Below are 24,444 nucleotides of genomic sequence, written 5' to 3' on the forward strand. Positions count from 1 at the left end.
AAAAATCGAAAAGATTGGAAACTGAATTTTTGACTTAAAAACAAAGCAAAAACATTTCTAAAAACTTAACAAATATCAAAAACTAAAATAAATACAAAAAATCATAATAATAAAAAAACATGATACCTGCAGATATATTAATCATTATATTTTATAAATAGACATTCTGAAGTTTGTGTCAATTAACATATATTATTGCTTATTATTATAAATATTAGTACTTTTTTGTGGGGGAAGATGTTGTAATTGTACCTGTATTGTTTTTATCTTTTGTAGCAATATGAACTTTGTAGTTATTGAAGTGTGTCTTCTTGTCATTGTAACAACATTTAATCAAGTGCAAACTTTGGAATGTTCGTCAAATAAACGATGTGTATGTCATAAAGTAGATGGAGATTTATGGGCAATGTGTGAAAACCTTACACTTTCAGCAGCACCTTTCTTTAGAAATGACGTCATAGGGGTTATTCTTGCTAATAACCGACTAACCAATTTCCCTACAAATCTTCCTTCTAATGTTGCTTATTTGGACGTCTCACGAAATTTGATGAGAATCGTGAATCGACAATCCATGGAAAAATACAGATATCTGCACAATTTATCTATTTCACATAATTCACTTCAGATGATCGAGCTGGGTTCTTTTCAAAACTCTTCGAATCTCCAGCACCTCGATATTTCTGGAAATCAGGAGCTTACTCTTGAGGTTCTAGCTTATATATCGAGGGATTTGAGAAATTCTACTTCTATTAGCGTTTTAAATTTTGAGAATCTACAATGTACGTACGGCGTAAGTTTCATTGCTAAAAAATATCACCTACTTGGACTTAAACAGACACTTTTGGAGGAACTTAATTTGGCATCAAATCGTATCAACAGTCTTGAAGCGGGTGTTTTGACTGAGCTACCTAAGTCCCTGAAGCATCTGAACCTGGCCAATAATAAACTCAGTTTTGGTGTATATTTAGTAGAATTCGGTGATTTGCCAAATATCATGTCTATCAATGCGAGTTTCCAGTCCTCTTTTCATCAATTGAATGTAGAAAACATTCTCATGGACTGCAACGATGTTCGAAAGGTTTCTGCAACTTTAACAAATAACCAGACTAAGGACCCGAGAAGGAGCATGCCATTACTGAGACCGAAAAATATAACATTCTACCTGCCTTCTACTCTCCAAACAGTGTATTTTCACGACAACATGTATAAAATGACTCTTCAAGATTTTTCATTCAAATTTAGTGGTAAACTTACCTTGTCAAAGCTTTATTTGCAAAACAATATCATGTATGAACTGAATGGGCCCATTATAGGCATGAGAAGTGTCATTTATGCCGAATTCGCAAATAATTTTTGCAGCCATATCTCACCAAGATTTTTTTGAAGATTTCAGAAACTTGTCCCATCTTGATCTTTCCTATAATGCACTTGGTGAAAATCTTGAAAATGACGTCGATGGAAAAATATTTCAAAATTTGAGGATGCTTACTTCATTGAACTTAACACGAAACAGGATTCTTCGACTTCCGGCAAAAATCTTTCAAAATCTAGTCCAACTTAAACAATTAAATCTGAGCTATAATTCTCTAGGTGATTTTACAATGCATATAAGCCATATGGTTCATTTGTCTTATATAGATCTCTCTTATAACCAGATATCAACAATAATTAAGGAAACTAGAAAAATGTTGCACGCAATATCGCAAGAAAAGTATATCTATTTGAATTTAAAGGGCAACAGATTGAGATGCGATTGTGGAAATTTAGAATTCGTGAAATGGGTTCTCACTTCAAAGAATATTGTTTTTCTTCATTTTGATGATTATTCGTGTACTTTTTCGAATTCCACTAAGGTTTGGTTCTCAGATATTCGATTACTCGAACTGTTGAAAAAGCAGTGTTCCTCATATACTTTAATCATTGTGATTATGACGTCACTTATGTTTGTTATCTTAACAACCACCATAAGTCGTATAATTTATAGATATAGATGGAAATTAAGATATATGTATTATGTCGCAAGGGGAAAATACAAAGATAATGAAAAGAGACAAGAAACAACAGATTTGTTCCACTTCGATGCATTTGTATCTTATGCTGAGAAAGACAGAACATTCGTCATTGACCTTGTTAAGCGTCTGGAAGAGGAATTCAATCTAAAGTTGTGTATACACCATCGTGATTTCATCCCAGGAACAGGGATAGCCGATAATATTACCAATGCAATTCATAATAGCAGGAAAACCGTCTGTGTCCTTTCTCCACATTTCTTACAATCATACTGGTGCATGTTTGAACTAAACATGGCGCGCATGGAGGCCATTTATTCCAGAAATGGTGAAAACGTTCTGCTCTTGGTGGCTTTAGAAAAAGACGTCATGAAGTCTATACCGTTTACATTCATGGATTTGATCGAGTCAAAATCTCATATAGAATTTCTGGAGGGTGGGGATAAAGATGAATAAAGCAGCCTTTCAAACCAAAAACTTTTTTAGAACTTTTTGTTAAAGAGTTCATATCTGTATTTTAAAAAAATGATATTCTACGATTAAACATTGCTTTACTTGCTAATTTTATCATCTATAATAAAGCAGACCTTACCATCCAGATATGTAATTAAAATGAAATCAATTTAACCTTTCCACAGTCAATTTGTTTTCTAAATTTTTAAGGGTCTGAAAATTGATATGAAAATATTAATAGTAATTTAACAGTATAAGAGATTTTAAAAACTTAATCTGAATGTCATACACGTGTATCTATTTAAGCAATTAAAGGAAAATAAAGGGTGTTAAGAAAGTTCGTTCCACAATTTTCTTTTATTTTCGAAAAGAAATACTATGAGAAGATATTCACAATTTGTAATATTTCATGTTTACAAAGGTTTTAACCTTCTTTTCTCGAATCAGTCTGTTCATAAAAATTAGATATTAGACATATTTGTTGCATTTTTTAAATAACAGGTCAAAACATCATTTCAAATATTATAGAAAAATTATCAAATCTGTAAAAAAAAAATTCAAAATGTCACACCTGTTCTTTTGAAAATTGATCTATCGTTTTTATACATACACTCATAGGCATGTCTGATGCAAGATAAGCTATGATAAGATATGAAGAAACAAAACTGAATCATTCTTCATTTTCACCCAAAATGACCAGCATTTCTATCATTCAGGTACTTCTAAGTTGTCATATGTATTTTCATATGGAAGAAAAATCCTATAATTTCATACAATAAATGAATTGCCATAAATCTTGAGCACAGTCTTGTGATTTTGTCAGACTTGAAAATTCATATCTTTCGTTAAGCTCTATTTTGAAATTTTTGAAAATATTTCCTTCTTAACACCCCTTAGAACTTACATAATTTGCAATTTAACCAAATATGTCGAATTTTTTAACATAAATCCATTTGTAAATACTGTATACAGGGTTATTTTCTCCCCGTCTTATTTTCGCCCTTTCACTCTTGTAAACAATTTTGCCCCGTTTTAAATTCGCCCAGCCCTAGTTTTATTTTAAAAAAATATACTGTTTTCTTTGAATTCGCCCCGTTTTAAATTTGCCCAAATGAGGGTAGGGCGAAACGGGCGAAAATAAAACGGGGACGAAAATTTCCCCGCATACAGTAACCTGCTTCAATTTAAAGTCACATTTATATTTTTGTCTTTGCGTTGATACTAAAGAAATACATTGAAGACGTTAACGCTGAAGTCATTCTGAATTGACATATTTAGAATATAGTGTTTATTTATAATAGATGTACATAAATTTTTGTGAAGGACATTTAAGGAATCATTGTCTAGTTTGGAGAGTATGCCAGGGCATCAACAATAGTGGGAAACATGGGATAATTTGCATAAGGGGCGAAGCCCGTTATGCTAAAATTATCCCATGTTTCCCACTATTGTTGATGTCCCTGGCATACTCTCCTAACTAGACAGTGATTCCTTATATTTTCTTTCCATTGAGAAATAAAATTGTAGACTTAGACATTAAAAATGTAGACTAATAGGATAAATTACACGAGGACTTCCATGCCAATTTCAATAGTCCTCGCACACTGACGTCAAACACAAAGGCAGCCGCACGAGATTTACATGCATATTTGGCCTCCTTAGCGTCAGACACAGAGACAGATGCGCACGAGATTTGCATGCATATAAGCCTCCTCAGCTGCTGACCTATCGACCTGCCTAATTTACATTCCGGCAGAATTATCAAGAAATAAACTCCCCCAACTTTCAAACAGTTATCACAGAGAAAAAAATTAGAAATGGAAAAATTAAAGGATGATGGCACGTAAAGATATGAAAAATTTGCGTTAAAATAAACTTTCAAAGGAGACATTTTTCTTTTAATTGCAGGAATGAATAACATCTAATCTACAATTTTTCTTAATTAAAATAAATAAAAGTATGCATTCACGATGTACAAATCTGTTTTCAAAGGCTAGGGTCATAACAATTTCTTCTAATCTACAATTTTACTTAATTACAATAATTAAAAAAGTATGCATTCACGATGTACAAATCTGTTTTCAAAGGCTAGGGTCATAACAATTTCTTCAATCTCCTTACGATAATGAGGACGCCCACTTTTTTACTGACTTTATACATAGTCAGCGTATGCTTATCTATTGTTCTCCTTTTAACAGTAGTTGTATATTTGTATAAGTAATGTTGTTTGAAAAGGAGATTAACTGACAAACATGCGCTCAGGGTCTAAAAGAGAAAAAAAAATGCTTCTTCTTACACTCGCTTTCGCTGTTTTAACCAAGGGCCGTGACACATTGAATATTAAAATTCAATACGTGATATATCCTCAGGTAAACTAAATTCATTCACGTGACTTATAGGCAGCATGTTTTGTGCTAACTAGGACACTCTGCTGGAACACATTCAACAGTCAACAAACGATTTAAAATTGATGCATGGACTCATACATTTTGAACCTTTGTAAATGATGCACTTTTGTCATACTAAATAAATAGGAACATGGAAAATAGAGATATCGTATTCTTTGGTACATGTCATTGTTATTCATCCAGTCTAATTTCAAATCAATTCTTACGGTGTTAGCTCCACCTCTCATACATATATAATGTTCTATCATGGGCAGGTAAGTGTAAATTCTTCGTATTTGCAAAACCGTAAGGACAAAAAAAATCATGTAATAAGTTATTGTATTATTGTCTTATATTATTTTTAACATTTAAATTGTGTGTCTAATTGACAGACCTCTGTAGTAAATTTATAAAAGTGAACTAAGAATAAGATTTAAAAGCAACATAGGCGACTGAAAAAGACCCAAAACACAGCGTTAAGTGCGGTCATCTTTTGTTAGATGTAATCTTTGAAGATTTTTCATTTTTTTAAAAAGTTTTTTTTTACAATTAAAATAGTCCCCCCAAAAGGGGGAAAATAAAATAAAACAACATAGATTGACAATATAAGAAATAAAACTAAGGTACTTGGCTGTCTGATCCTGATACTTTTAAAATTTAAAGGTACTTGGACACAGATTTGAAGCTAATATTTTCTCTAGAATATTACGACTTATATATTTTGATAGCATTTCACACAAAAATTAATCAAAAATCTTATTTCATTTAAAAAATAAAAATTTTAATTTTTTGGGCGGGTTTAATTGACACATCCTTGCACTTTCACAAATTTTAATTTTATTCTTCATATACTGACACGCAAAAGAAAAGCAACAAGCAATAATTTACAAATGTTTGATTTTTTAGTCTTATGATTTTCAAAAGCGAATAAAGTAAGGCTTAATTCACTTTTCAGAACATCAGAGATTTGATAAAAACGTTAAATGTTTATATGTTTACTTTACTAAGTAAAATATGACTGTTAAAACAACCCCCTCCCAGCCATGTAAGTTAAACCTGCAAGACTGCCCTAAACAACAATTGCAACTTAATTTCAACGATACAATAGGTTCATTAATATCGAGATCTCCGCGAAGGAATTATTCTTTGACATTTTTAAATGCCCGTTTTTCAGATAATTAGGTCGAATTTTCTCTTACTTAGAGCAGTGTAGTCACCCTTGGACTTCCGGTACAATAACTGTCCTTAATGCATATTATACGTAAGACCCTGTTGAGGCAAAATGATATGAAATTTAGCATCAGCAACTCTCCATCACCTTTACATTGAAATTTTCCAGCTAGAGCAATGAAAATGCGTACATAAGCCATTTTCAAGTAGCCATAGCATTGTTTCGGGAAACGAAAGTAGAGTTTATTTTTTGAAATATTGCTGCATTACTTATGATGAACAACAAAAAAAAATCTTAAAACTCCATAATATTGCAAATTGTTTTGTTAAAAATGCAATTTTTGATTTCTGTTAGGCAGACTAAAACTTGACTTCCGGTTATGATATGGGAATCGTTCAACGGTTAATTTACTGATGTTTACCAAATTGAAGATATTCATAATTTTAAGATACAAAATTCTTTACTTTACATAATCATTTCCCCCTAAAGTAGGGTGTTGCGTTTCTTTTGCGTGTCAGTATACTTAGGAAAAGTGGCAATCTTGTTGTGTATTAATGAAAAATATTAATACTATAATCCAAAAAATTCAGAGTAGACATGTTCGAAAACAAAACAAACACACAATATATTGTCAGTCGGTGCAGTTATGATGAGCAGACTTTGGCGATTGAACGCAACTGGTGAATCGTAAACACCAAACAATAACAAAGCTCTCGCCCTGTTTACAAAAATTGTGTACATAACACGAGTGTGCTCGATTTGCTAAACTCTGTACACAACGGAATGACGATACTTGTGAAGGAGTTTTGCTATCTAACATTTTACTCTGAATAAAATTGTTATGCACCCGGATCGATAGATCCCGGGCGTATATTGTTTTTGTCCTGTCTGTTTGTCTGTTTGTCTGTTGTCAACTTTAACCTTCGCCATATCTTTTGAACCATAAGAGATACAGACTTCATATTTAGTATGCATACTCCACTAATAAAGTCCTTTCAAATGACATCAAGGTCAATAACCTTGTGACCTTGATTGTGACCTATATGCTAAAAATATTTTTTTCAACTGTTTGTCATGACTTTTGAACCATAGGACATGGGGACTTCATATTTGGTATACTTATTTCATTAATAAAGTCCTTTCAAATGATATCAAGGTCAATGACCTTGTGACCTTGACTGTAACCTATATGCTAAAAATAGTTTTTTCCACTGTTTGTCATAACTTTTGAACCATAGGACATAGGGACTTCATATTTGGTATGCATACTCCACTAATAAAGTCCTTTCAAATGACATCAAGATCAATGACCTTGTGACCTTGACTGTGACCTATATGCTAAAAATAGTTTTTTCCACTGTTTGTCATGACTTTTGAACCATAGGACCTAGGGACTTCATATTTGGTATACTTATTCCATTAATAAAGTCCTTTCAAATGACATCAAGGTCAATGATCTTGTGACCTTGACTGTGACCTATTTGCTAAAAATAGCTTTTTACACTTTTTACCACAATTTTTTAACCATAGGAGATAGGAAATTCATATTTGGTATGCATACTCCACCGATTAAGTTCTTTCAAACGACACCAAGGTCAATGACCTTGTGACCTTGCCTGTGACCAATATGCTAAAAATAGATTTTTTTAACTTTGTTGCCGCCGGGTGCATAGTGTTTCACAAACACATCTTGTTTTTCTGATTTTAAGTTATAATGTTTCTCATTAATACGCAAACATTATATTACAGATTGTATTTTATTTAAAATGATATAAATATTATGTTCGAATGGCATTATGTCTGATTTGAAATAAATATCAAAGCAAAAGAGTCTGGTTTTAAAACTATATTATTTCTTCCCTTGTTTAAACACCATTTCTTAAATCTTTTTCGAAACGCGCCTTAAAATCGATGTTTCATAAGACTTTGTTGGAATGTCTGTTATCAGATCTAATGCAATATAAGTGTCATTAGAATAGCTGAATTTACGTGCCATAAATGTATCGATTGTACTTACTAAACAAGTTGAAGAAAGTATAATTCATCACCTCCATAAAAATGTCAACAAACGTCTTATAAGCCAGGTGAAACATTTACAATGTTTTCATATTGTCTCCTTAAACGCACATGATTTTTTACCGGACTCTTTTCATTCCACTCTGTAATTGGAACCATGTGAGTCAGCTTTCTAGAGGTCAGAGGATCTGCATATAATAAAAAATTCTTTGAATTCAAGCAAAAAAAAAAAAAAAAAAAAAAAAAAAAACACGAACTTGGTAAATATGATGACAAGAAAATTTTCGAGTTTATTCCTAAAAGTGTGTGTGTTTGAGGGGGGGGGAGCTATTTATTCTATAGAAAGTAATGTTTTGTTTAAATCTTTGCACTATTATATAAAAGAAACAATGTTAATATTTGTTAAACGCAGTTTACTTTTTGAATTATGAGAAATCAGGATAAGGATTGGGTATCAAAAATTGCTTAACTTTGCTATTTTGTATCCTATCTTCTCTCCTTTTTTCTCGCATACACATACAAATTTATGTGACATATATCTATGTGTATGAGACATTATTTATCTACAACAATTTAAAGAATTAAGGACTTAAAGACATTCGATCCTGAGTTTCAAAGTCTTACACTTTTTTGGCCAAATTGAAAATTTAATTAGCAAGAAAATTATTTTAAAGTCTTCAACTTTTTCTGAATTTAAGCAGATAGGTCAAAGTTATCTTGCATATTTAGAAAAAGAACATCAAGAGTGGGGGTATATAATGTTAATTTTCATATATTACTAAAAAGTGTAAATTTAATAAATAATTTAATAGATATTTCTGAACCAGTATGAAACATTTTACTGCAAAAAACAGCTCTGTGTGCAACCAGCATGGAGAAATAGGAATCCAAAATAAAGAGTAAATTGAGAGTTCAAAAGGGAAAAACTGCTGATTTTCGTCAAAAAAAAAACATTCCGCCACAAAATAAAGCTCCTAGCTTAGTTTAACTTGAATGGAATTTAATTACAGATTTTTCATTGAATATAGTTCAATTTGCACTGTAGAGTTCGGATTTAATGTTGGAATTTAAAAATGATGCAGAATTTTATAAATAAAGGGGATGTCCAAAATCCACTTAAAAAATCAGGATAGAACGACCTTAAGTGTATTTTTAAAGAGCCTGCCTCTCATTTCTGATAAGCTGTTTTTTTTATGGTTTGTGAGCTCACTTCCCTCTTTTTATTTGAATGATATAGGAAGAAATTAGTTTATACAACAGCGCTTTCCAAACTTCTAGACAATAGGGAAATTTTAGACAGTTGTTGGGGTTCAAATCGGGGAAAAGTGGGGAACAAGACCTACTTGAGGGTTTATACCAAACCAATATGAATAATATGGTAATAATATAAGGTTAGCCGAAGGGAACTGTAAAGGTGATAAAATGTTGATGCACTTGAAAAGTTTTCATCTATAAATAAATAATATTCGTATTTTGATATAGAGATGAAATTGATACACTGTAAAATCGCTAATTTTCGTTTGGGGTTAATTTTTGTTGTTTTCGAGGTATAGAGAGAGAGCAACGAGTTTAAGGTCAACACGAAATGTAAAACTTTATATGCATTACTACTTAATATATCCTAGCCATGAGATCAAATCCCCACAAACATTTTTTTTCTCAAACCCCAAAATTCTTATCCATCGAAAATATGTGATTTACGGTAAAAATAGCAAGTGGAAGTCTTTTAGTTGATTTTTTTCATAACTTAGGAAATGGCATAAACCCATAAAAAATAGAAGGAAGGACAAAAAAGTCTCTAAATATTACGGTCTTACTCGTGATGGGGCATAAAAATTGAAATGAGCCATATGCAGTGAATATGTATTTTCTGATCAATTTTAGAATATTGCTTATTGAATTTCAAATACTATTTTATTTTATGCATTCGGGGTAATAAATTTAAATTTCAATGAGGTATTTATGCAATATAATTGGGAAATGTTGACTGTAGAGGGTTTTAGATATGTACATAAGTTTTTAAACAGCTGTTAAGATATATTTGAGGAAACTATCATTTTTGCAGCACTGTGAAGGCTTGCTATGAGGAAATCAACAGATAATAATCGCGCAAAAAAGATTAACAACGCAAATCAAATGAAAATTCGATCCATGATTGCATGTTTATAAGGAAGCATTAAATAAAATAACCATACCTTGTGTGTTTTAAACCAATGTGGGCTATTTAAATGAACGAAGATTGTTACTGAGTTCCGTAACTTAACCATTGATGTCATTGAAGAAGGTGAATTTCAAGGTGGATATAAAAAATGATCTTTTTTACAATTTCACACCAAATGGAAATTTATAACCTGAATAAGGTAATCGTATTATTCAAGAACAGATAAATACTAGTTACTTATTAGAATTTGTAAATTTTAATTTCAACTTTCGATTTATTTATTTGTTTATACATTTCGTGTTGACCTTAAACTCGATTTATTTATTTGTATATTTAGTTATTGTAGACAAGTAGTTAGTTATCGTTATTGTTTTCATTTATAGTACAGTCTTTATTCACTATTACTTGTTTTTCTTGTTTGTTTTTTTAATCTTGTTTAACGTCCCTCTCGAGAATTTTTCACTCATAAGGTAACGGCACCACTTGCCGGTGGAAAGCTGCAAATGTTGTCCTATACTCGGCACTCAGGGCCACTGAGAAGGGAAGGTTCTTTTTTGTGTCATATTCTACTGCGACACGCAACCTCAGTTTATACTATCTCATCGTAAGGAACGATCTAAACGTCCCACATTTGGATTCGAACCTGCCACGTAAGGGGTAAAACCACTTGCTACACAACTTTAGAGAGGACGTTCTAACCAATGCGTCATGAGGGCTGTAGATTTTTCAAGGTAAATTTCAAGGTATTTTAAGAAACCAAACCTGAATTGCCTATTTCGGAGCTAATTAAAGAAAAAGTAACATTTACCTGCAGGGAGGTCTGTTTAAGATATAGCACCTTTTGCTTAAAAGCAAATATCAAAAGTGAATTATGTAATTTGAAATCTCTTTACAGATCAAATTCCCTACACAAAGAAATTCTTCAGCATAAGGTAAAAAATTTAGTGGGTAAATTATATGACTCTATAATCAATATAAAGTATATTCGTTGTTGATCATCATCGTTTCATTCTTACTACAATATTACAGCAGTTAAAAGAACAAAATTAAAAAAAAATGATCATATGTTTATAACTTCAGTGTGATAATGGCATGCTCAAAATATATATCTACGAAGGAGACAACACATGCTGCACGTGTTTCCCGGCTATTGTTGGATCCCTGTACTGACCTATTTAGAGACATTCTAAGGGATCATGTGACAGAAATTCAGTTACCAGGTATTCTTCAAACAGAGAAGACTACATTAACCCCAATCTTAAATAAAGCCCAAAGAGAATTACTTTATCCCAGAACAGGCAATTTTACTGGGACATATAAAGAATTTGATTTATCTTTATTGTACATTTTATTGCGAAATGTATCAGGAATAAAGGCTCATCAGAATGGATGGGCAAAATCACCTAATCCACTGGATAGATCTTTGTCTGCCAATATCGATCGAATTAGAGAGACCAGGAACACGTATTGTGGACATGCGGTGACAGTTTTCCTTTCTGAGAGTGATTTTCAAAACCTTTGGCAAGAATTGACAATTATTATCGGTGAGCTTGAATGTAGCCTTCCTGGAGGATGCACAACTTACACAGATGCTGCAAATTTGATTAAGACTGTCACTATGGATCCTGAACAAGAGAAGATGTTTCTTGATAAAATAGATGAACAGCATCAAAATGCACAGGATATCAAAGGTATCATTTCAGACTTATTTTAACAATGAACATGTCTTATAATACGTATTTTTGGGGTATTCAGGTAACATTTTAATGAAGAAATGTAGGTTTATTTTATTTTTCTCTGTTATAAATAATCAATAGTTGGTTGATTTTTTTTTGTGTAGATATGGTTGTTGCACAACAAACACAGCTAAAGGAACTGAAAGCCGAGCAATATAGACACGGTACTAAGCTGGATAAAGTCATTATTGAAGAGAATCGACGAGGTTAAGCATTAATTAAGTATTATATTAAAAAAAATTCAAATTTATAAAAATAAGATATGAAATATATATGAAAAAAAATCTTAAAGTACAATTTCGTAAATTCATAATGTAATTATGTTGAAAGAAATATAATAAACATTGATATAACATTTCTCCATTTACAGACAAGAATGTCGATTCTGAATGTAGAAATATTATAGGTAAGTTGATTTGCAACTTTGATATATTCTTGCAATTAAACATAAAAAGACATACCTTCTGCCTTTCTGTATATTCTTCTATGAGACATTTAATATTTCCATGTATAAGTGACTAATTACACTTAAGAATACAATAAGATATCAAATTTTAAACAAGGTCACTTTCTTTATTTCAATCAAGAAAATACAAAAGCAGTTTTGGAAGCTCACAAATTGCAGAAAGTCAACAAAAGAACCTCAGGTGTACAAAACACTATAGAGAAACTCAAAGAGAGTCATATAGCTATTCTGACAGGGAGGGCAGGGTCAGGAAAAACCACTACAGCGTATCAAGTCATGTGTGAGATGTCTGATCCTTCAATAGAATCGCCATATACCCCTGTTTTAATAAAATTGCCAGAACAATGGGTGAAAGTCATAAATCCTAACTATCGATATCTTGTATTTCTTGATGATGTTATTGGTTTAACAAATCTAGACAAAGGCGCAGTCGAAAAATGGAGAAACCAGCTTGATGTTATGATTGCATGTGCTAAAACTAGAGATGTTTTGGTGTTGATTGGCCTTAGAAGAAACATATTGGATGAGGCAAAGGATCACTTCATGCACGTAAATCTTGATGACAATATCGTTGATCTGTCGTCAGTGGATAATTTTACTATTAAAGATAAAGCTGAAATGCTGGCAATGTATGAAGGAAACTGCAACTTTAAAGCCTCCGAGTTATATGGAGAGGAATTTACTCAGTATTCGAGAGAAAATGGGTTAAATGCTGTTTACAGACTCTCTGACCGCGAAAAGGAGGCGATTCTTTTCATCAACCCATTCTATGGATTCCCATTGACATGTTTTCAGTTCTTCTCAAGACGTGACTTTTTTCAACTTGGTCCTTGCTTCTTTAAGCAACCAGATAAAAAATTATTTGATGCAGTAGAGAACATGCGACGGGCAAAAGGTGGATCAGCCTTTGAAAAAGTAAAGTATTGTGTTTTATGTTATGTTTTTATTCATGGAAGCATTGAGCCGTTTGGCATAAACGGCAACCTATTTAAAGGCATCAGTGAAAAAATGAAGATATCGGATGTTCTAGATATTGATATTAAAGACGCAATAAGTGATTTAAGCGGTTTTTTCCTGGCAAAATCAGAAATAGATGGATTATACAAATTCTGTCATGAAACTGTTCTGGAGACCATTTTAGTATCCTTTGGACAACTAGCTCCAGACGTCGTAATCAAGCATTGTAGTACAGAAAACATGCATGAACTGATTTGCACTGAAAATTATAAATCCAAACCTGGTGAAGTTGTTCTCAAGATTCCAAAACAGTATTTTAAAGACTTGAGACAGAGAATTTTAAATGATATTGGTGATTGCGAACCTGACGAATTTATGAATGTTAATACGTTAAATATCTCTCTCATAATGTACTACCCTGTACTCTGTGACCCAGAATTTGTCTCTTTTTTCTTTAATTGCAATTTCCCAAGTTATGAATATGAGTCCTTGTTCCTGATCCTAACAGAACCATTTATACGGGGCAAAAATGATGTTATATTAATAGAGCTTCTAGAGCGTTTTGGACCCCAACATGATACGCTTCAAAAATCTGATCTCAAGAAAGATTCTCTCAAAAACGAAATTATCGAAACCAAAAATGAGAATGAGGAATCAAAAGCTTGTCCTGACAAAACCAATTTGAGAAAATCTACGATTCGTATCCCCAAGTTTGAAATTTCGAAAATGGTTCTTGAAAGGACGTTGAGAGAGTTTTGTAATTTCGAGATGCGGACTAGTGTAATGAGTATCTTACATTATATTCAAAAGTACCATATTCTACATAGTGTGCTTGATTTGATAAACATAAGAACCAATCTGACTGTTCTTCATTTTTGTGTTTTGCATGGATGGGAAGACATAGTTGACAAAATACTTAAAATAAGATCACCAACAAAGACAGTGCACAACTGGTCATGTACTCATTTGGCAGCTTTTGCGGGAAGATCTGTTATATTGCAGAAGTTCATAAATTTTGGAGAAGATTACACCGAAAAAACATTAGACGGGTTTACTTGGCTACAGACAGCTCTTCTTGGACTCAGATATGGACCATGTAGAGTCCGTATGCCTTTGCTTAATGCTACAACAGATATACCCTTTTATATGTTCATGGGTATGATTTTTCCAGGAAGTGAAGAATATATGAATGTGATCAACATTTTCGAAACAAAAAGTGTCCAACATATCAAAGATGACATACTTATGAAAGTTGATGAGTATGAAAACAGCATTGTACATTATCTTGTTATTCATAACTATATTGATATTCTAAACCTACTTCTGAAATACAATAAGAACATTGCCTTTGGTCGAAATAGGAGTGATCTCCCTACAGCATTACATGTAGCTGTATATCTTGGAAGACCAGAAATAGTGCGATTATTGTGGAATATGGGAGTGCGTTCTTCTGACAATGAACTGTCTTGTAAGGGGACGCTTGAAAGTGGGGAGATGTTTTCCGGAAAAACGATGTCCTTTGACGTTTTCATTTCTCGCAGTGAAGGTTCAAAATGTAAGGTTAAAGAAACATGTTGGAATGACGAAAAGAATGAATTTCCGGAGATGAAATTGAAAACAATAGAACTTGTAAAAGTTGTTTTCGGAAATGCTAACGAATTTCAAAGTGTTAGAGATTTCCTGAATGTTATTCAGCAATTGTAGAGGAAATATACGCTGATATTTCAATTCACAATCAAATTAGAAGAATAAACTCCATATGCTGGTTTTAATGGTATGTTTTGATTACGAGACCTCAAACTGAATAGACATTGTCAACCAAAAGTGCAACCGTAACCTTGGAGTACCAATGTGAACAAATAGAATTCTTTTATTTCAAAATATTTTGATTGCAATCGTAATTCATACAAAATCTATATCTAATAAACATTATAAAATTAATATTATATGTCCATGGAAACCATTTAGATCATAATTTTCAATTTTAATATAGGTAAGATGTAAAAAAAAATGCCGATGTTTATACATTTATATGGATACAGATTTACATGCACTTATAAAAAGATAATTTAAAAAAAAAACGTGTTTCATTTTTCCACTAAAAAAAACAAAGCGCATAAAATCATTAAATGCAATTCAAACATCATCAAACATCTTGACATTTATATGAAATAAATAGATAATGAAGTTACTTGTTGTATGGTTAAAAAAAAAAGACATTTACGCCTTTAAAATAAATTAAAACTCCTGATCATTTTCAACAATATTGATCTAATATTGGCTCAGTGTACATAGATACAGGTGAATCAACTGTTTTCAAAAGGTTTTTGTCGTTACAGAGATCCATAATATGATTGAGTCATCATGACGATGTTATTGATTTTTTGTCAGAGTAAATACGCTTTTTCTTATCTCACTTTAAAAGAACTAAAGTAAACATTGATTTTGTCAATAAAGGTTATCCTATAATTTTAAATTAAACATTGAAAATAAAGACAGCAAACTAAAAAAAAATAAAAAAAAATTGTTGAGCCCAATATAAAAATGTTTAGCTTGATTCATGTAAGCTAGTCGAAATTGTGCATCATTTAATGGGGAGGGGGAGGGGAGGGCTTCGATTTATAATAAAACTACCTAGAAAAAATTATTTGCAATGAAAACATAAAATACATGTAATTTCTAGACCCCTCCCCATTTATTACCAAATTTAGAATTTGGATTTATTTCCCCGTAAACGTCACTGAAAAAGAAGATACAGTGGCTTTAACGTTATCGTTGGCAAACTAATCGTTTAGAATCGTTTGTGTAACGCGAGAGATCGTGCCTGTATCTGGTTTTATTTTTTCGGTTTTCAACGTGGTTGACCTTGCAGTAAGAATGTTATTTCTTAGTCACATTGAAAATGTATTTTTTAAATATTGCTACCTTAATTATTCATTTATGAAATCTGTATTACCACTTTTGTCTTTCATAAGATCATGTATAATTACAGTGTATGTGTATTTAAGTTATGCATGATGACATGGTATCAAATAAATACTACTACTTGATAAATACTTACTACTACTAGTTGAAATATGAAACAAACAAATATTCCAATTTGCTGTGTTGTGTTTTTCTACTAAACCGAATGTGAAATTAATTGGAATACCATTTTGTATCTACTCACGAGCAGAAATATACATGGAGAAACCTGCAATAACTCGACGTCACGATGAGGCTACATCAACGTGTAAGGATAAAATTCAAATATTGAGTATACAGTATGTTTGGTGATTCAATCATATAAACATGTAAATATATATTACATTTTTGAATAAGTTTTCTTATTATATCACAAATGTAATAAGTTTCGCTATACACCCTGAAAAATGCTGAGTCACACTGGAAACAGTTATGTCACGCCGGAAACAGTTATGTCAACCCCGCCGGAAACAGTAATGTCATCCTTTCGATCACGTTCACGTGTTTCTACGTTACGCATTTTAGCTCGGGTTCGAGATGTTATGACGTCGGTCGCTAAGCAAATGTAAACAGCGGAGCGTTATTCTTAACGTCAAGAAGGCATTTTTGGATTATTTGTGTACATTTTAACAAATTTAATTTCAAAAATGTCATTTATCAAAGATGAAAAACATTTGAAAATAACAGGGATTGCCCAATGCACACATTTGCTTGTAGCATTCAATGACAAACAAGCAAAGGAAAATTTAAAAACTATTTTATTTGGCTGAATGGGCCACGGCCGTTAAAATGAGGGAGCCGAGGCATCAATATTCTGCCTTGTAATGGCATCCCTAAAAATGCAAAGGGAACCCTGGGAACAGATGTTCACCTTTCGTGACTAGTCCAAAATGCACACAAAATATTCAATTAAATGACAATAAGTTCCGAAAAGCCTACTGGTGGGCCTAATAGCTGCAGGTCCCTTGACTGTTGGTAAAGACTGACACAAAAGGGCGACCGTGACGAGGTGTTCTTCTAAAACGAAGTCAGCTACACGAACACTCTGAAAAAATAAAATACAAATACGGCAGAAAAACAATTCAAAATAATGCAAAGGAAACCATGGATTATTTTCACTTGGTTAGAAAAAAAAGAAAGAAACGCACACTTGCATTTTGCCTATTTATATAATTCAACTATTGGTTGACAGGGATAGGGAGGGTGGGTGAAAGTTTCAGCGTCAACTGATGACACAACGTGGTGTGACGTCAAATGTACTATTAAGGTGACACTAATAACCCCGGGAAAGAGAGGAATAATTGAATTCGGGTTGGCTAACATACACTGTCAGCCGAACCCGATCAAAATAAAAAATAAGGTACATGTATTTAACTTTGATAAATGGCTTTAACCTTGATTGGTTAAATCCCATTATCAAAGATGAAAAACATTTGAAAATAACAGGGATTGCCCAATGCACACATTTCCTTGTAGCATTCAATGACAAACAAGCAAAGGAAAATTTAGAAACTATTTTATTTGGCTGAATGGGCCACGGCCGCTGAAATGGGGGAGCCGAGGCATCAATATTCTGCCTTGTAATGGCATCCCTAAAAATGCAAAGGGAACCCTGGGAACAGATGTTCACCTTTCGTGACTAGTCCAAAATGCACACAAAATATTCAATTAAATGACAATAAGTTCCGAAAAGCCTACTGGTGAGCCTAATAGCTGCAGGTCCCTTGACTGTTGGTAAAGACTGACACAAAAGGGCGACCGTGACGAGGTGTTCTTCTATAAACGAAGTCAGCTACACGAACACTCTGAAAAAATAAAATACAAATACGGCAGAAAAACAATTCAAAATAATGCAAAGGAAACCATGGATTATTTTCACTTGGTTAGAAAAAAAGAAAGAAACGCACACTTGCATTTTGCCTATTTATATAATTCAACTATTGGTTGACAGGGATAGGGAGGGTGGGTGAAAGTTTCAGCGTCAACTGATGACACAACGTGGTGTGACGTCAAATGTACTATTAAGGTGACACTACTAACCCCGGGAAAGAGAGGAATAATTGAATTCGGGTTGGCTAACATACACTGTCAGCCGAACCCGATCAAAATAAAAAATAAGGTACATGTATTTAACTTTGATAAATGGCTTTAACCTTGATTGGTTAAATCCCAGTATCAAAGATGAAAAACATTTGAAAATAACAGGGATTGCCCAATGCACACATTTGCTTGTAGCATTCAATGACAAACAAGCAAAGGAAAATTTAAAAACTATTTTATTTGGCTGAATGGGCCACGGCCGTTAAAATGAGGGAGCCGAGGCATCAATATTCTGCCTTGTAATGGCATCCCTAAAAATACAAAGGGAACCCTGGGAACAGATGTTCACCTTTCGTGACTAGTCCAAAATGCACACAAAATATTCAATTAAATGACAATAAGTTCCGAAAAGCCTACTGGTGAGCCTAATAGCTGCAGGTCCCTTGACTGTTGGTAAAGACTGACACAAAAGGGCGACCGTGACGAGGTGTTCTTCTAAAACGAAGTCAGCTACACGAACACTCTGAAAAAATAAAATACAAATACGGCAGAAAAACAATTCAAAATAATGCAAAGGAAACCATGGATTATTTTCACTTGGTTAGAAAAAAAAGAAAGAAACGCACACTTGCATTTTGCCTATTTATATAATTCAACTATTGGTTGACAGGGATAGGGAGGGTGGGTGAAAGTTTCAGCGTCAACTGATGACACAACGTGGTGTGACGTCAAATGTACTATTAAGGTGACACTAATAACCCCGGGAAAGAGAGGAATAATTGAATTCGGGTTGGCTAACATACACTGTCAGCCGAACCCGATCAAAATAAAAAATAAGGTACATGTATTTAACTTTGATAAATGGCTTTAACCTTGATTGGTTAAATCCCATTATCAAAGATGAAAAACATTTGAAAATAACAGGGATTGCCCAATGCACACATTTCCTTGTAGCATTCAATGACAAACAAGCAAAGGAAAATTTAGAAACTATTTTATTTGGCTGAATGGGCCACGGCCGCTGAAATGGGGGAGCCGAGGCATCAATATTCTGCCTTGTAATGGCATCCCTAAAAATGCAAAGGGAACCCTGGGAACAGATGTTCACCTTTCGTGACTAGTCCAAAATGCACACAAAATATTCAATTAAATGACAATAAGTTCCGAAAAGCCTACTGGTGAGCCTAATAGCTGCAGGTCCCTTGACTGTTGGTAAAGACTGACACAAAGGGGCGACCGTGACGAGGTGTTCTTCTATAAACGAAGTCAGCTACACGAACACTCTGAAAAAATAAAATACAAATACGGCAGAAAAACAATTCAAAATAATGCAAAGGAAACCATGGATTATTTTCACTTGGTTAGAAAAAAAAGAAAGAAACGCACACTTGCATTTTGCCTATTTATATAATTCAACTATTGGTTGACAGGGATAGGGAGGGTGGGTGAAAGTTTCAGCGTCAACTGATGACACAACGTGGTGTGACGTCAAATGTACTATTAAGGTGACACTACTAACCCCGGGAAAGAGAGGAATAATTGAATTCGGGTTGGCTAACATACACTGTCAGCCGAACCCGATCAAAATAAAAAATAAGGTACATGTATTTAACTTTGATAAATGGCTTTAACCTTGATTGGTTAAATCCCAGTATCAAAGATGAAAAACATTTGAAAATAACAGGGATTGCCCAATGCACACATTTCCTTGTAGCATTCAATGACAAACAAGCAAAGGAAAATTTAGAAACTATTTTATTTGGCTGAATGGGCCACGGCCGCTGAAATGGGGGAGCCGAGGCATCAATATTCTGCCTTGTAATGGCATCCCTAAAAATGCAAAGGGAACCCTGGGAACAGATGTTCACCTTTCGTGACTAGTCCAAAATGCACACAAAATATTCAATTAAATGACAATAAGTTCCGAAAAGCCTACTGGTGAGCCTAATAGCCGCCACGAGACCATGTCTGACATGGTCTGCGCCACCAGTAAGGAAAGCGTGACAGAACTTAAGTAAACCACCCCTCCCCAAGAAAAACTTACTTTGAACTGCTATATGTCTAAAATAAATTCATTATTGGTCCTAAGATACCATTAATATGCAAATAACTTGGGGGCAAAGTATTGCCCAAATGTCAGCAATGCAATGCAGTGCGGCAAAATCACTGCTCAAATACTGAGTTAGCGAAAATACATCGCCAACTGAAGGACTACTCACTAGTCACAAGCAAATGCAAGGCGCCAAATTACATGTAAGTAAATGACTAGCACTATGACCCCATAACTAGTCATAGCGCAGCCATGGCCCAAACTCTCCCTGTGCTGGTGAAACCTTTAATTCTGGGTATGAAAGGAAAACCTGAAACCCTTGCTGTAACCTTTGTAATGTTGTTACCTAATTCTGAAAGGTGTTACTGTACCTTGTCACCTAAAAAACAATTCGGACGATCGGGGCGGATCTCAGGGTACCTAATAAATCTCTCCTGGCCTTTATTAAGAAATTCGCGACAGTGCCATTGAGGCGCTTTCTTAACTGCATCACACCTTGCTGATTAATGCCCCCCCCCCCAATGTCGCCGATGTAAGATTTGAGAACATACTATAATAGACACTTTACCAGTTTCCGCAAAATTAGAGTGATCCACCCTTATATCTAAATTCTAAATAAAAATTAACAAAATATTACTCAATTTGTAATCAAATCGAGTATTCTTAACATTTGAAAAGGCCACGATAAATTAATTAAACGTGTTATTTACATGTATATTTTCTACTGAAGTAATTAACGGTAATTTCTATTCACTGAAACTGTTTTGTCTTTGAACATTTTTCCCAGGGGTAAATGCCATGCACCATACATTGAAAAGTAAATAAATACGCTCAATATTAACTCCTTTACACAATATAAATTTCCAAATGTCCAAAAAATGTTTGCACCTATGTAGAGAGGTTCTCAATGTCAAAAAAAAATGTTTAAACCTATGGAGAGAGTTTCTTAAAGTAAAAAAAAAAAATGTTTGCACCTATGTAGAGAGGGGCCTTAAATTTACCAACTTACCCCTTCCAGAAACAGGTATGTGAGGGGATCACAGGATCTGATTTTAATCAAATTGAGGTATTTGCTACCCCCACAATAAATAACTAAGCGAGGAAGGTCATCAATCTTGAGCAAAATCCTGATCTTTGAACAATTTTAGGTTAAGCAGGGAGGGGGGGTGTTGTCAAATAGGGGCAGCCACTCCTCTCAGTGTTATTTCTTTATTACATGTAACTCGCTGAATGGCTTCATCAATACAATATATCTTAAAGACTCAGGATTCTCACAATCGTATGCTTGTCTACTGTCTAGGGCCCTTGTAAGTTTTAACAGAGCTAAAAAACCAAAATAAAAGTAATTTAGGTGCAAAATGTGTCAAGGATAATTTGCGGGTCTGTTATAGGTATTTGGGGCTATTTGAGTTTCTAAGGGCAAGGAGCACCATGCTGACTGCGTGTTTGCCGACACAAGATTTGATGGAGAGCGAGTCATATTTTTGTGTTTAGTGTGTGGGTGTGGCTGTGAGCAAAGGATACAAGTGTGACTGTACTGATATTGTTGTCTTGGACATGTGCCTTTATAATTAAAATCATAACACTTCAGTGAAGGGGGATTGGGTTCTGATCCCAGACAGTCTGCACCGACATAGGCCTATTGTACATATAGAGCAACCACAACTCTTGGTCAACTACTGCAAATGATAATAAAGGATTACGCTCTTTTTTAAGTCGGAACTGGATGTCATAGTCCCGCCAGCCCAACCCAATAGTACGACTGGCGCCTAACCGTATTGTGTGCAAATATTTTAACAAAGATACTGCTGCGTGGGGATGAGCGGATACATAAATCGTAGAAAAGATAAGGAAAGCGTCAGTCCATGCTTGTATGTCCGTAATGGATTTTGCTTTAGGCTTAGTCGTGACTGCAAGTTTCCCGTCTTTTAGAGCAAAATATTTGGTGTCATCATTGGGGTCAGTTTCTGGGACATTATTAAGCAGTATACCTAAATTTATGTACTCCCCATTGACAATCTGTTTGGGACGTCATGTCCTTACTCATTGTCGTAGCTGGGCACAGCTGCCCTAAATGCACTAGAAATAATTGCATCACCTGATGTTTCATCCAAAATAGGGGAGGATGTTGGTTCTACTACACCCCCCTGTGATTCCTTTACCAAAGCTGCTACGCTTTCAGTGACCTGTCTCAGTTGATCTGCTGTCAACACCGCTGGTTGCGGAGATGCTTGAAAGCTGCTAACTTGATCCAATAGCAATGAGGGAACAGCCGATGCTGCAGCAACAGCATTCTCCGATCGAGAACCCCGTCCTCTCCTTTGACCTTTCCTTGGCGTGGGCTGACTATTGCCGTCTGCTTTGCGCTTCGGCATTCTGTCTATCTGTAGTCGTCTTTGAAAGTTTTGCTGTGTTGTGTTTTTCTACTAAACCGAATGTGAAATTAATTGGAATACCATTTTGTATCTACTCACGAGCAGAAATATACATGGAGAAACCTGCAATAACTCGACGTCACGATGAGGCTACATCGACGTGTAAGGATAAAATTCAAATATTGAGTATACAGTATGTTTGGTGATTCAATCATATAAACATGTAAATATATATTACATTTTTGAATAAGTTTTCTTATTATATCACAAATGTAATAAGTTTCGCTATACACCCTGAAAAATGCTGAGTCACACTGGAAACAGTTATGTCACGCCGGAAACAGTTATGTCAACCCCGCCGGAAACAGTAATGTCATCCTTTCGATCACGTTCACGTGTTTCTACGTTACGCATTTTAGCTCGGGTTCGAGATGTTATGACGTCGGTCGCTACGCAAATGTTAACAGCGGAGCGTTATTCTTAACGTCAAGAAGGCATTTTTGGATTATTTGTGTACATTTTAACAAATTTAATTTCAAAAATGTCATATAACATATACCACATGGCTTCTTGGGCGACTATACCAGAATATTTGCCCCCCGGTGACAGGAAAACCCTGGAGTGTTATGTCACTTTGCCTTCGGCATCGGGTGACTTAACGTTAACGCGTTTGCTTTAGCAATCGTGAAAGATCTTCTTAACTTTACACGTATTATCATTTTCCTGGTGGTCGTAGTTAACAGGTCATTTTTTCATTTGTTCATTTAACGAGCCGCAGTCGTACTTAGGAAAATAATCAATATTTACAGGTGTTGTTTGTGTAAACCTATATTCTGTTTGTTTAAATTCAAGATTTAAAATCGTAAATGAAACCTTCCTTGTTAACAGTTGTTCTTCCCGTTGATAGACTGTATATATCATGCATGAAAACGTGATACCTTACAATCATAACATTATTTAGACAAACCTGATCATATGACGATGATGTGTGTCACGTGGGAACATAGTTTAAAAACAAACCTTGTATAAGAGATTCTTAACTGTTCTATGAAAGTTTTCAACAATCCAGTAAGTAGCATTTTATTTGCAGTATACTTATTTTGTTTATACTGTGCGGCAACAGGAAGAATTTACTGATTAAAGTTTTAATCTTGTAAAAATATGTAATGCATTTATTATCAAACGTGTTAGGATTGGTTTCCTAACTCATTTATTTAAAGTAAAATAGATGATAGTTTATATTTCATTTGGAGAAAAATATCATTGAAACATTCAAATCATCATAACTGCTGGCACCGTGATCGGTAGCTCAGTCTGTAGAGGGCTCGCCCCGTGATCGGTCGTGAGTTCGCATCTCGGGCGCGACTGACATAAATCGATAAAAACTAGGAAGCAACTGTTTTTTCGCCATGCGCTCGGCACTTTGAAGTGGAAGTTGTGGGTCATTCGGATGAAACCTAAAAAAATCGAGGCCCCGTGTCAACGGCAGGCGTTAGGACGATAAATATAAAATAAAATATAAAATAAAATATAAAATAACTATCCTTTATAGTCCAGGGATAGCAAAGCTTTACACCGGGGTATAGTTTTTGCTATACACCCTCGGAAAATTTTCATGCATAATTTGCCACAATTTTGATTTCCAGCGATAAACCTATA

The 24,444-nt window shown here is 34.1% G+C and overlaps 1 protein-coding gene and 2 pseudogenes across 1 annotated transcript; 2 read left to right on the forward strand and 1 right to left on the reverse strand.

Moving 5' to 3' along the window:
* Positions 1–280: 280 nt before the first annotated feature.
* Positions 281–2,465, forward strand: LOC134251483 (toll-like receptor 4; annotated as a pseudogene).
* Positions 2,466–10,313: 7,848 nt separating this feature from the next.
* LOC134251480 (uncharacterized) lies at positions 10,314–15,060 on the forward strand. The gene is made up of 6 exons (XM_062733901.1): positions 10,314–10,396; positions 11,093–11,129; positions 11,278–11,888; positions 12,038–12,139; positions 12,304–12,339; positions 12,521–15,060. Exons 3-6 carry the CDS (start codon positions 11,285–11,287, stop codon positions 15,058–15,060), a joined length of 3,282 nt encoding a protein of 1,093 aa, XP_062589885.1. The 5' UTR covers positions 10,314–10,396; positions 11,093–11,129; positions 11,278–11,284.
* A 6,710-nt stretch (positions 15,061–21,770) lies between these two features.
* LOC134251481 (uncharacterized) lies at positions 21,771–22,785 on the reverse strand (annotated as a pseudogene).
* Between the last annotated feature and the right edge of the window lie 1,659 nt (positions 22,786–24,444).

The sequence above is a fragment of the Saccostrea cucullata genome, unplaced genomic scaffold (assembly GCF_032062105.1).
Source record: "Saccostrea cucullata isolate Sc308-1 unplaced genomic scaffold, CSIRO_AGI_Scuc_v1 ctg2166, whole genome shotgun sequence".
In the NCBI taxonomy this organism is placed as follows: domain Eukaryota; kingdom Metazoa; phylum Mollusca; class Bivalvia; order Ostreida; family Ostreidae; genus Saccostrea; species Saccostrea cuccullata.

Coding starts and splice junctions, on each gene's coding strand:
- LOC134251480 (XM_062733901.1), top strand. CDS start 11,285: ATGGCATGCTCAAAATATATATCTACGAAGGAGACAACACATGCTGCA. Junction 12,140..12,303: donor TATTGAAGAGAATCGACGAG/GTTAAGCATTAA, acceptor CTCCATTTACAG/ACAAGAATGTCGATTCTGAA. Junction 12,340..12,520: donor TGAATGTAGAAATATTATAG/GTAAGTTGATTT, acceptor ATTTCAATCAAG/AAAATACAAAAGCAGTTTTG.